Here is a 13,168-nt window from a genome sequence, read left to right on the forward strand (position 1 = left end):
TACGGTGATGCCGTTGATTTTGAAGAGGGAGAGTGCCTGGGCGTTGGTGTTGGGATCAAACTTGTAGGTGATCTGGTTGAGGTTGTCGATGGAGCGGGCCTGGACACGGAGCACCTCAGAGCCCAGCGGGATGTTCTCCATGATGACAGCTTCGTAGCTGCTGTTGGAGAATTGCACGGCCTCATCCAGCTCATTCAGAAGGCTGACGTATACGCTGCAGAAGCCCTGGTTGTTGGGGGGTGCCTGGTCTGTGGCTGAGACATTCATCAGGTAACTCGTCTTGGTCTCGTAGTCCAGGTAGTCGATGGTGGTGATGAGACCTGTGCTCTCATCAATCTCAAACTTCCCTTCAGCGCCTGACAGGATCTGGTAGTTGACCAAGCCGCCATTCCCTGGGGTAGAGCAGAACCATGGCACCCAGCATCCCAGTGAGGCAGGACCACTGATGCCCAGCCCAGTCCACAGGGGTGCAGCCCAGCCAGGCCCTACCTGTGTCCCTGTCCGTGGCTCGCACCACAGCCACTGAGGTGCCAATGCCAGCTGTCTCACGCAGCCCCAGACGGTTGTACTGCCGCTGGGTGAACACCGGCACCTCGTCGTTCACATCCTCCACATACACGATCACCTGCAGGCACCAAAACCATGTGAGTGAGAGGACTCAGCTGATGGGAATGGCTGCTGACCACCGTTTTGACGGCCTGAACCCCCCAGTTTTCACAGAGGGATGGAAATGTGGATTACTTCCCTTGGCTGCCCAGGGAAGTGGGGGAGTCACCATCCCTGGAGGTGCTGCAGAGCCATGGAGATGTGGCACTGAGGAAGGTGGGTAGAGGGCAGGTAGGGGTGGGCTGGGTGACCTGGGAGGGCTTTTCCAATCTGAATGATTCTAAATATATTTCCTGGCGTTCATCTGCTGCACAAGAGCAGTGTTATGAGTGATTCATCCTTCCCTGGCCAGAGGCAGGCACAGCTCAGTGTCAACCCCCATTTTGGGATCCTCAGCCTCACACCTCACTGCTGAAGACCCAGCAGCATGGGAGCACCGATGGCTCCGTGGGAAATTCTGTGCAAATCTCACAGCCAGCAAGTCGGGCAGCATTTTCTCACCTTCCCCCAGGGACAGCCTTTCTCTTCCTGCTTTCCTATGGGGGTTATGGGCACATAACACTCAGCTGGAGCCCCCCAACAGCTCGGTGGTTCTAAAAATAGAGGCAGTGTGACTGGAGGGATGGGGTGGCGGATCAGGGTTCATGAGAACCCCTCCTGAAGGAAGGAAGTTGCTGTATCACTACTGAAGATGATTACATTAGTCCTCTCTTAATTAAATAGATACTTGACCGTGTGGTTTCCAGCGCGCAGCCTGAGTGCACCCAAATGTCATAGGAAAAAAAGAAAAAACAAAAACCCAAACCCTCTTCTTCTCCACCCACAGAGACTTTCCGTCAGTGTTTCCAGGTCTCTCGGGCTTCCTGCACGCCTGCCTCTGCTCAGCGAGGGTTGGAAATTACTGCTGACTGATACAGCATCCTTACAAGCTGCCTCATGCTGGGCACGTACCCTCACGGAGCTCCTCATAGGGCCATGCTCTGTGTTGTAGGCTTCCACTTCCAGGACGTGAGAGGAGTTCTGCTCGCGATCCAGGGGCCGCACGCCACGCATCACCAGCCCAGTGCTGGGGTTGATCCGAAAGTTGTTGTGCTCGTTCCCTGGGAGAGAGGAAGGCAGAGTGGTCATGCAGGTGGTGTCGGCCTGTGGAGTGCCCCTATGCACCTGGGCTTACCCTTAACGATCCTGTACCACACTCTCCCATTCACCCCCTCGTCTGCATCCGTGGCTTTCACCTTTGCGAGGAAAGAAAAGCAGAGGTAAAGCTTACAGATCCTCCCACCATGCCCAGCTGTCAGGCAAAGGGGGGTTACCCTGCCCTCATCAAATCTGCATCACAGGCTGAGTGCCCAAGTAAGGGGTTTGCTTCTTCCAGTGCACTAGGTGGCCAACAGAGCAGAGCAGCCATCGGCTACTATGCACTGTGCCAGTGACACTGAGCTCCTAGGGAAACCTAGCACAACGGTCCCCTCTTGTGTCCTCATGTGACAGTGCAGCTCTCTGCCCAAGGATACACTTCCCCAGAGGGATCGGAGCCACCCCCAGGTGGGTGAAAAAATCCCTGAAGAAATTACCCTAATGAACCTCAGGTCACCAAGTCAAACTGTGTGTGCTTAGCAAATGCCAGAATGAGGGTCGCTTTGGTCACCCTGCTTCAGCAAGGGCTTCCTGGGGATGGCTGGGGCTATCAGGGTACCCGGGGCAATGGGTACCACCACGGCCCCTAATGCACGAGCCTAGGGTGCAGCTCCCAGCTTCTGGGCCCCACAGCTCTCATGCCATTTGCTGGCCGTTGTTTCATCCTGCGTCACAGCCAGTGAGCAACACTTGCCTCCTCTGACACAACATCTTGCTTTCTACCCTGCTCATCTCTACCTCAAAGTTTCCAGTCAGAAATTAAAAACATTTAGCTACTGCCTTTGGAACCTCCCTTTTTTTTTTGCACATTTGACCTGTCTGCTGACAACCCAAACCTTCCTACCCCGAGATGGGGGCTGCACAAGCAGAACCACAGCTCTCTCAGAACCAACTCAGAGGGTGGTGAGTGCAGTGGCACTGCTGCTCAGAGCTGTGGGTATCCCATCCCTGGAAGTGCCCAAGATAATAGATGGGGCCCTGATCTTGTGGGTGGCAACCATCCCATGGCAGGAGCTGAGGCTGGATGGGCTTTGAGATCCTTTCCAATCCAATCCTGGAAATCCCTGCCCTCGGTTCCTTCTAGGAGACAGCCTGCCAAGGGGCCTCACAAGCACAGGGGCTTCTCTCATCCCATTAATAAGTGGAGTGAATTCCTTCTTTTAGTCCCATGAGGCTCCCTGTCCTTGTTGTCTTCTCCCTGACACTCTCACCACACATTCACAGGGAACAGACTTGTGATGAGGAGCCACGTGCCTGCACGATGCTGCTGGCGGCTGGGATGTCCTCAGGTACACTGGCTTCATAGCTGCTCTGAAGGAAGATGGGCCGGTTATCATTGACATCCAGGACAGTGACATAGACAGTGGCAGTTCCAGTGCGGCGGTTCCCAGTGGGGCCATTGTCTGTTGGAGAGAAGGAAGTGATGGGGCCACCCCTGGCTCTTCACACAGGGTACAGCTGGAGGTGGGGGGTAAACATGGGGCAGCATCCCTTCTGCATCAATGTGGCACCTGCAGTGCTGTGATACCAAGATTTCTGAGCAGGCCACTTTTTTTCCTGCTCGGGAGGGACACCCAAGCCTTCTGCAGGCAGGCACATCATTTTAAAGCTCTAGGGATGATGGACAAGATGTATTTGGTGCCCACTCCTCTGCCTGTGCCAGGTGGCTTGGGATGAATTGGCAGCCACTGAGCTGAAGCCCAGCACTATGGGAGCAACAATGCAGTGCTGGGACAGATAGGGAAGGGAAAGTCCTTGTCCTTGACCAGACAAGGGGTGAAGTGGTTGTCCACAAAAGCAGCTGTGGGATGCTCAAATCAAACACAGGCAGCTCGAAGCTTTTATGGAAAAGGGGAGCAGCTCTCACCGATGGCTTCCAGGATCAGTGTATATGATGCCACTGTCTCCCTGTCCAGGCTCACAACCGTCCTGACCACCCCATCTCTGAAGCCGACGCTGAATTTGCCATCCTGGTTCCCACCTGCAGCAAAGGACAAGGACTGGAATGTCATTGTCACCAAGGGTGAAAATCAACAGAGATCGGATGCAGCCCCTGGGCATGTGGTGCTACGGGATGCCCTGAAATAGATTATGCAGATGCTGCACCTCGTGGATTTAATGGCAGTGGGGTATTTAGGACCAAGGGTTCCCAAATCCCAGTCAGTGGGAGCCAAGAGGTGAGCCAGAGCAGGGCCGTGCAGCAGAGGGCGATACTGCACAAGTTTTGGGATAGGCAGCACCGATGTGCAGGTGAGACTAAAATAATCTCTCTCTCATCACGTTGGCGTGATGTCCCAAAAGCTGTACCTTTCCCAGAAGGTGTACCTGCTCCCTATGCTGATGGCCAGAGCGGAAAGCATCCTTGGAAAAAGACACCCAGATCTCCCTGCAAGGCAGTCTGGAAAAACATCATCACGGTGGAAAGCTCCCCAGCTGAGTGAGATGGGGTCAGCAGCTGTACCTGTGATGAAGTAGCTGAGCTCAGCATTCAGTCCCACGTCAGCATCTGTACAGTTGAGCCGGACCACTTTAAAGTCCCGGGCCACGTTCTCGGGCAATGACACGTTGTAGACGGCTGGGAAGAAGGTGGGGCTCTCATCATTCACATCCAGCACTGCAAGAGGGAATGGAACTGAGTGCCTCCAGGGCTGCCCTCCTTCTGCTGCCCATCTCCCCAAGTTTCCCCTGGCTATTCCAAGCACCCTGTAGCATCCCTTGCCTATGGAAATTTAGACATTTGGAGACTGGAGGGGACCTGATGCACTCACCTTTAACAGTGAGGGTGCTGGTGGAGCTCTTGGAGGGTGTGCCAGCATCGCTGGCGACCACACGCAGGTAGTACTCAGCAATCCTCTCCCGGTCCAGCACAGTAGTAGAGACGATGAGCCCGCTGGTGCTGTTGATGATGAAGTCCATACGGGGCATCCCCACCTGCATGCGATACGTCACCCACCCATTGGGGCCCTCATCCAGGTCGATGGCCAGCACCTGGTGGGGAGAGGAAGGAGGGAAGGGTGAGCGCGGTGACCCCAATCATCTCCTGAGTGACAAAAAACCCAAGTTCTGTTCCCAGAAACCTCAGGTTGAAACAACAGAGCTTCGAGTTATTCTTCGTGCTGTGTGAAGGCAACACAGGTTCCCATGGGCATCTCTATTCATTGTGGAAATGCTATTTTCCAGCACTGGTAGGATAAGCTCACCTGGAAGACAGAGGTACCGGCAGGAAGACCCTCAGATATCTCAGCGACAAAAGGCAAGTTTTGGAAGGTGGGATCATTGTCGTTCAGATCCAGCAGGTTGACGAACACTGTGGCACTGCTGGTGGCTCGCAGGGGTGGCCGCCCGCCTGCAGGGACAGGATGGGGGCAAGGTTAATGCCTATGGGCCCCCAGGAGAATGCGTGGTCCCCAAGCAAAGAAAACTCTCCCTGGAAGTATGCAGGGTCTGTCTGTGCATGTGGCTGAAGACAGCAGCAGCGTACATCTGTCCTTATCCCTTTCCTTATGGCAGCTTGTATGGGGCATTATGATGCAAACACGGGAAGGGGCAGAGTTAAGGCTAAATGTGCTTCCAGGAAAAACAAACAAACAAACAAAAAACACCAAAAGACATAATCACTTGACCAGCTCTTTCTCCCTCACCTGCTCAGCTGGCTTCCCTAGCTACTGATGGAGACCTACAGCCATGGGATCTTGCCACCCCTATCAGCTCCACAGCCTCAGCTCCAAAAGCATTCCTAGACTCCACAATAGACCTAAAAAGCTTATGCATTTTCTCATTGCATATACTGAGCAGCAGTACTGCTGTCTTCCTCCAGCCTACAAAAGAGGAAGCTTGTGCCCAGTAAGGTGGTGGGCCTGCAGCATGCCTCAGGCTCAAGTGCCAGGTCTCAAAGTCCAGCTGGCTCCACTCCCCGCATTAAAAGCTGATGCCCTCCCATGACACCAGCTTACAGTCAGTGACCGACACCACGATCCTCCGCATCAGCTCAGCCTCCTGTGGGTTGGGGTTCTCACGGTCCAGCTGGACGCCGGAGGTGCGGATCTTGCCAGTGGTGCTGTTGAGGGTGTAGAACTTGTTGGGGGGGCGGATGCTGTACACCACCGTGCCGTTCTCCCCCAGGTCTGGGTCTACAGCCACCACCTGAAATGGCAACAAATGGAGCTGAGAGATGGGAGTTAAAACAGAGTATCCCAGGTGGAGATTCACTGCTGTCTAATACAGTGGCTGAGCCTTCACTGGTGATGTTCTCCTTCCCTGGACACTTGGTGCTTCCTGCAATGTTTTTAATGACATGGGGGCATTTACATATACACAAAGCCCAGAACAACTTCATTACACTTGTGTCTTCCCTAGCTCCTTCTGTCCCAGCTGAATTTCCATCCTATGGGTCACACAGCAATTATCTTCCCAGCAACTAATTTGGATGGCGATACAAGAGGACTTCTCAGCTCCTACAGAAGCTACCTGCCACTCTTTGAAGAAGTGTGGAAGAAGCACAGTGGGACCCACAGGTCCTCTAAAGTAGGGATGGGGGCTGTGCGTCACCATTGCAAACCTTGCTACCTTCTGCTCTCCAGCTAGACCTTTCTTCCTGCCTGCACCAGCCTTCTCTTGCAGCCCTCCCTGTTAAACAGTTTTGTGGATTCTCCTCACTTTCCCCTCATTTATTTTCTGTTTCATGCCCGTCATTTTTCTCCCAGTGTGATGGAGTGCAAGCCTCTTGCTCTCCTTCTCTTTTATTTCACCAGCGGGATTTGAAAGGCTGTAAATCAATGTCTTTCAGAGAGGTCCTTGAAGGAGGTCGCAAGCGAGGCTAAGAAAAGGAGAACTTGGCCAAAACCCACACAACTGCAAAAACAATGAAGGATCCCAGTGGAGAGGAGGAGCACACGGGATGGGCAGCAAGGAGGAACCTTTTGAACCAACTTCTGTAAGGCTTACTGCAAGCATAGGAGAGGAAGTCTGGGCGGGTGGGAGGAGGCTGCCTGAAGCTGCCTTTCTGCACACCTACCGTGGTGACATCTGAATTCGGGGGGGTCATTTCCACCAGGTTGATGTAGTAGGGTGCATCCTTCCAGGTGGGGTAGTTGTCATTGATGTCCAGCAGTGTGATGTTTACCTGCAAGAGAAATCAGGCTCAGCTGCTGGCAAGTCTGTGTTTGGAGCAGGGTGGATTTTTTTTGTCCTAATTGCAATCTGTGTTGCAGAAACCCCCTTTTTTATTTTTTATTTTTTATTTTTTTTTGCCTTTCAGTGAAGCTACTGACAGAACATCATCTCATCTGTAGCCCCAAATGGGAGCCCAGCACTCCGCAAGCTGTGTAACCTCTAGTTACAGCCTTCCTGGGTCCCACACTGTCCAATGGACCTCAGTACCAATGACAGTTATCTGGGGAACTCTTTGGCACTACCACAGTACTTAGCTGTTGCATGGGACATCTCTTCCACAGCCCAACAGAGCACCCCAGGAGAGAGAGGACCCAAAGGCAATTAAACCTTCCAACCAACATTAGGCTACCAGAGATGGATCCTCGGCTTCTGGCCTCATATTTCCGAAGACTTCCATGAAAAGGTTTCAAATGATGGCATGCCAGCAAGGGGCGAGGCAAAGCCATTGCCAGGAGGATTCAATTTACCTGCACCTCCGCTAGAACCTTCCAAGGAGCCCAAGAATCAAAAAGCAGTTGGAAACCCTTGATGCAGGCAGTGTGTGAATAGCAGTCATCAGGAACAGCTAAGTGCTCCTGCAAGCTCTCCGACCAAGCGTTTTCTTGAGAAGCACTAACAAAGGGAGCCATGCTGTGGGAGGAATGGGTACCTGCTGCTGTGCCCGCGCCAAGGGATGGACACACAAAGCACAGGAAGGTCAAGTGGCTCTGTGACAAATGGCTTGCTAGGAAAGGGAGCCTGATTTCCAGGTCCACCCACTCTGAAGAGTCATTGTGCAGTGGGAGGCAGCCTGGGGTGATGGGCAGACACCGCTGTGTGTTCCATGTGCCCTCCAAACACAGGGTCATGCTTACCATGGCAATGCCTGTCTTCTGATGGTGACCCACACCCCCATCCACTGCTCTAACAATGAGGATGTATTCAGATTTGGCCTCCCGGTCCAGCAAGGATGTTGTCGTGATTTCTCCTGCACAGAAAGGATGAGAGAGATGAGGGAGGTGGTGACTTAACACCTTACCATCAGCTTGGGATACTGGTGAAAACAGAGTTACTTTAAAATGGAGACTGATCCAGCTTCACATGGATGGCTGGGGTTTCCTGGAAGGGGAAACTGTAAGAAATAACCATGCTCTCCTACCCCTCTGGAGGCCACATGCTGCTTTGGTCCTCTGAACTCCCCAAACTGCCTTACTCAGTGCCTGAGCTGTAAGGTGTGACTTGCTATATATAAGGAGGGGCTGGCATGCCATGGGAAGAGCTCACCCATGCAAGAACTGGAGGGGAAAAACTAATCTAAGCAAGGAAAATTTGTAAGGCTAAAGGTCTTCTTAAAATATGTCTGACTCCAAACTCTCACAGCACCAACTAATCCCTGTACTGAAAAAATTAATCACAGGAAAAGTGGTTTAAGCGTGCAGATGTCATAATGATGGATGTCTTCTGCCCACAGACTTGCACCCAGAACAGCACAACCTCACAAGACAGGTACAGAGAGTTTGGATGTCTCACAGATAGCATTGGCTTGTCCACCACCTCAGGTTACACTATCATCCCTTTTCCCCATTCCAAACACCCATGTGCCTCTTTTCCTGCAGGTGCCATATGGATAAGAGGAGGTCCAAACTGCAGCATTTGCAGCTTTGTCAGCATTCCTGCCCTTAATGAACCAAGAAGATGTCAGCAAGGAAGGGCAGACAGCATCTCCTGAGCTAAAATAAACCCTTGCAGCCAAACTGCCAGCCTTTCCTCAAGCATCACTTCCTCTGGGACCTTCTGCTGGGGCCTCTCCCAAAAGATTCACAATGACCAATCTTGGTGACTGAAATTTGGTGACTCTCTCACATTCTGTTCCCCCTAAGCAGCTGCTTGAGAAGGAAGAGGGAAGAGTGAAAGGGGAAAAACAATAGGGAAGAAAACTGGGGGAAAATGGGATTAGATTGAATGGAAAAGAGCGAGTGTGTGGATGGAGGCTCACCTGAGCGAGCGTTGATTCGAAAATGAGAGGAGCCCTCCAGGGAGTAGATGATCGACTCCTGTCCGTACTCCCTGGACCGGTCCAGGTCTGTGGCATTGAGGAACAGCACGGTAGCACCTTGCGGGGGCAGAAATAAGGGTTGGAGGAGGCACCTGCTCCACTGCTCATTGGCTCCTTGCCTCCCCAGTAAACAGTTGTGTACCCCAGGGTAGCTGTGGGATCCCCAGGGTGACTGTGGGACCCCCTGGGCCTACCTGAAAGGCTGGAGAAGGTGTGCTTCATACCTGCCATGATGTCCTCCATGACGGTTATCACGTAGGAAGGCTTGCTGAAGGTGGGAGGGTTATCATTCTCATCCTACAGAAAAAAGAATGGCAAGAGGCTGGCTGGGAGAAAGGCATTGTGAGTGAAGAGGTACAGTGCAGATATGGGCGCTTGTATCACATGGCCAGCTCAAGGCAGCAAGTGTAAGGAAGATGGGATTAGGGTTAAGGTGTGGAGGGGGTCTGAACACCAAATCCAACTGCCCAGAAAGGGAAGGGTGGAGCCACCAGGACATTAAAACACTCCTGCCACTTTCCTGGGGCTGTTCCAGAGATGTTTTCTTCGTGGAGGCTGCTGATGGGCCAGTAGGCTCAGCTGCTCCTGCTGCCACCAAACCAGATAACTGAGGCAATTTCACGTGCCAGTGACGCCCATTGCACCGTAATTGAATTGCCATCCTCTGCTCCCATTTCGGGAAGCAGGTGGTCTGTAATCAGCCGGAGCATCACTCGGCTTTCCCTGTGCCTTCTCCGAGGGCAATGTGGAAACTGCATCCATCCTCACAGAGCACGAGGGGACTGTCACAGGGCAAAGCCAGTGGTGGGGGAGAAGTGCCCAACAAGACCCCGTGCGCTCCATCAGCTTTACAGATTCCTGCAGACCCCTACCCTTTTCATGCTTCCTGTTGCCGGCTCATTGCCCCAGTGAGGATGGCAGCGGCAGTGAACGCAGCAGCAGCTTATTAGCAGTGATATTTCCCTGGATCTCAGTGCTGCGCGCTATTAGTTCTGACTCGTCGGCTCCCTCTACAAAGTGTATTGTCCCCTAATGGGAGATCTACAAGGCGAGTTTGACTTCTTTATTAAAAACCAACAAGCAAAGGAGGAAAAAAAATTGCCTCCCTCCCCACTAGCTCTTGTTCTGCTTTTTCATGTCTCTTTCTTCCTGAAGTGCCATTGTCAAACACTTCCTTCTTATTTTCTTTCTATCGTAAAAGGCAGGTGTGTTCACACTGCCTAATGGGGGCTGAGGGGATGCCCCAGCTCCAACTGTCCCCTGTCCCCACCATTGTGTTTGTGTTGTACTTACAAACACCTCAATGGTGACAGGGACGGTGCTGTTGAGCGGTGGGTTACCGGCGTCCTTGGCCATCACGGTCAGGTAGATGACCCCATTGTCCACCTGCTCGTAGTCGAGGGGATGGTTCACGCTTATCACTGGAAGGATGCAAGGTGTGGGGCTCAGCACAAAATGGGACAGCTGAGGGACATCCTACTGTCCCCACTCAACCTACTGTCCTCTTGTAGTCTCTCTCAACTGCAGCACTTACCTCCGTACCCTTCTGACACTGTGATGTCAAAGTACTCGCGGAAGGCAGACGCCTGCACAATGCTGTAGGTGATCTGGTTGTTTGGGGGGGAGTCCTCATCAGAAGCCTACAGAGACAGAAGAGAAAGGTGAACACAGGTGCTGCACTGGCCATGAAGGGAGTGATGCTGAATGGGGAACCTTGCCCCGCTTGGTTGCTCACCCGGAGCCGGACCACCTGGGTGACAGAGGGCTCGTTCTCTCGCAGTGCCCCCAGGTATGCCTCCTTCTGGAAGGTGGGCACGTTGTCATTGACATCCAGGACGTTGATTCTGATGCGCCCTGCTGTCTCCTCACCGCCACCGTCCCGTGCAATGACGGTCAGTGTGTAGCGCTGCATGGTTTCAAAGTCCAGTCGGGCCATCAGCAAGATCACACCCGTGTCCTTGTCCAGTGAGAAACTGGGGAGGGACAGGAAAGGGGTGAAAACCTCAATGACCATGTGCTGGAGATAGTGAGATTTTAGGGCCCAAATTTTGGAGAAGCACCTTTACCCCAGTGGCTCACCACCCTTACCGATCAGGGTCATCACTGAAGAAATAACTGACTTCCCCATAGCTGCCAACATCATTGTCAGTTGCCTGAAAAAAAAAAAATAAGAAGAATCAAAAGTTAGTTAACAAATGAAGCTACTTATGGGAATTGCACGCACCAGTGAACCCATCACAACTCACAGAGAGCTTAATTTACATTCACACCTCAGGAAGGCTCATTCTTTCCCAAGTGGCTTTAGGACAGGCTGGTGGCTGCTCAGCCCAGCCCCTGCATCCTCCAGGAGCACCCACAGAAGGCACTGCCTCCAGCAGCCCTCTAGAGCAGACAGGTGAGACTCAGCCTCTTCTTCCCTCCCTTTTATACACTCCTTCCTGCTTACATTGTTCACTGCTGTTGAATACTCAATAAATCTGGACTTGGACTGCTAGAGCTTGCCCCATTTTAGGGGGAATTTCTGACCGGCCACCTGCTGTAGATAGCATCCCTCTAGCAACACTACTCAGTGCCATTCCCCAAAATGTTATGCCTGCTGCCTTTCACCACCATGCTGAGCTGACGTGGGAAGAGTACATGAAATACAGCAATTCAAGGCAGATGAGATTTTAAAGAGAACAGAGAAGAAGAGAGCTGTCCGCTGAGAGCAGCTCCATTTCCACATTGGAAAGCCCAGCAGAGAAATCCTAATCATAAGGCCACAAAATAGGCACAAGAAAAGAAGGATGACCCAGGAAGCCTAAATCCTGCAAGGCTTTGCCACTGGAAGGCTTTGCCTCCAGGCGAGGTATGCAAGGCACTGTTTGTCAGCTCCAGAAGAGTGAGGCAAGATTTATGTATGTTTTAAAGTCTTTTCTCTAATGAATATATAAAATATGCATGAATGGAGGCAAGAAAAAATGACCAGAAAACTTTGTATTTAGATGAAGGAAGTGGAATAAGAGTACAAAACTATATCTTTTTTTTTCTTTTCTTTTTTTTCCCCCCAGTATATTTTCTAAATTGAGTCCTGTCTGGACTACTTAGACTCCAACCAGACTCTGAGAAGCAGGGTCAGAGATACATTTTATGTCCAGATACCATCAGGAGGCTGTATTTTAGGACTGGAACAGAGCACAACCCACTCCTGAAACCCTCCTGATTTACTGATGGCCTTGGGTACCACTGCCAGCAGAGCAGGAGTTTGAGCACACCCAACTGCCTCACCTGTGTCCCCATACCTTTCATGCCACTGGTGTGAAAATTTTCCTGAATTCCTTCATTTTCCCCCAAAAAGCTTCTCAGCTAGTAAATCCATGGTGCTTTGCCTCAGCCAAAGCATGCCCTGATGGAGCCATCCTTCCAGCCCTACCCATTTTGCTGAATTTCTTCTTCACAGCTAAGGTGTGATCTAATTTTTATGCACACTGCACTCAGCAAAACCAAGCAAATCAGCTCAAAGCCACCCTACCTGAGACCAGAGGATGTCTATTTTCCCAGAGATCATCTTTGCTCCTGTAACCTAGGACCCATTAATCCCTAAACACTTGGGACGAGAAAGGCATTTTCCATGCACCTGGATTGGTGGTGATGAGATAATGATTTACAGGGAACCTGCCAGTGCCACAAAGCATGGGTAAAACTAATTCCCTTCATTTGGCCCCGTGCGATTGCACTTGTAAGTGCTTATTGCAGTGACAGACAACGCCGGGAAAGTGTAATTTTCTGCTGCCGGGCTAAAAAAATATAGGGAAGGAGGAAGGTGAAGAGAAGGTCAGCACGGAGCTGTGTGGTGCAAGAGCTGAAGACCTGATGGCTTCGTGGGGCTGATCCCAATGCCACAGTGCCAATGTCCAGTGTTTCCAGTGGATTAGTCCCCAGCTGCAGACAGGGAGAAGGAGAAAGAGAGGGAGGAGGAGAAGTATCTGGCTGGAAGTTTCCCGGGGCTCCACCTCAAGCAGCCATAACACGGCTTTTGCGGCTGCTCGCCTCCTGCCCAGAATATTAAGAGGGGATTTGCCCACTGGAGCCTGCAAAGGGCAGGATGGAAGCACAGGTCTGAAGCTGTGCATTTGTGAGCTGTCACCAGTGTGGTGCTCTTCTCCAAAACACATTTAGGTGGCAAAATTCAGGGAGAGTCCTGGGAAGAGGCAGCTGGGCTAACCCGAGGAATCCATT

At 52.0% G+C, this 13,168-nt stretch overlaps 1 protein-coding gene across 8 annotated transcripts in view; it reads right to left on the reverse strand.

Moving 5' to 3' along the window:
* Window positions 1-13,168, reverse strand: part of CDH23 (cadherin related 23) — a 126,191-nt gene that overhangs the window by 28,427 nt on the left and 84,596 nt on the right. For all 8 annotated transcript variants that reach the window (XR_001556045.2, XM_015866412.2, XM_015866411.2 and 5 more), the window contains exons 14-31: window positions 11,039-11,103; window positions 10,686-10,923; window positions 10,485-10,590; window positions 10,244-10,371; window positions 9,175-9,247; window positions 8,891-9,007; window positions 7,770-7,882; window positions 6,758-6,865; window positions 5,697-5,886; window positions 4,944-5,089; window positions 4,512-4,731; window positions 4,205-4,357; window positions 3,611-3,724; window positions 2,998-3,146; window positions 1,781-1,841; window positions 1,558-1,706; window positions 490-625; window positions 4-392 (exon numbers count right to left, since the gene is read on the reverse strand). Coding sequence is in view for 7 of the 8 variants with exons in the window: in XM_015866412.2 (XP_015721898.1) it covers window positions 4-392; window positions 490-625; window positions 1,558-1,706; window positions 1,781-1,841; window positions 2,998-3,146; window positions 3,611-3,724; window positions 4,205-4,357; window positions 4,512-4,731; window positions 4,944-5,089; window positions 5,697-5,886; window positions 6,758-6,865; window positions 7,770-7,882; window positions 8,891-9,007; window positions 9,175-9,247; window positions 10,244-10,371; window positions 10,485-10,590; window positions 10,686-10,923; window positions 11,039-11,103 (2,655 nt within the window). In the remaining variant the exon portion in view is untranslated. The remainder of the gene's footprint in view (window positions 1-3; window positions 393-489; window positions 626-1,557; window positions 1,707-1,780; window positions 1,842-2,997; window positions 3,147-3,610; window positions 3,725-4,204; window positions 4,358-4,511; window positions 4,732-4,943; window positions 5,090-5,696; window positions 5,887-6,757; window positions 6,866-7,769; window positions 7,883-8,890; window positions 9,008-9,174; window positions 9,248-10,243; window positions 10,372-10,484; window positions 10,591-10,685; window positions 10,924-11,038; window positions 11,104-13,168) is intronic.

The sequence above is a fragment of the Coturnix japonica genome, chromosome 6 (assembly GCF_001577835.2).
Source record: "Coturnix japonica isolate 7356 chromosome 6, Coturnix japonica 2.1, whole genome shotgun sequence".
Lineage (NCBI taxonomy): Eukaryota > Metazoa > Chordata > Aves > Galliformes > Phasianidae > Coturnix > Coturnix japonica.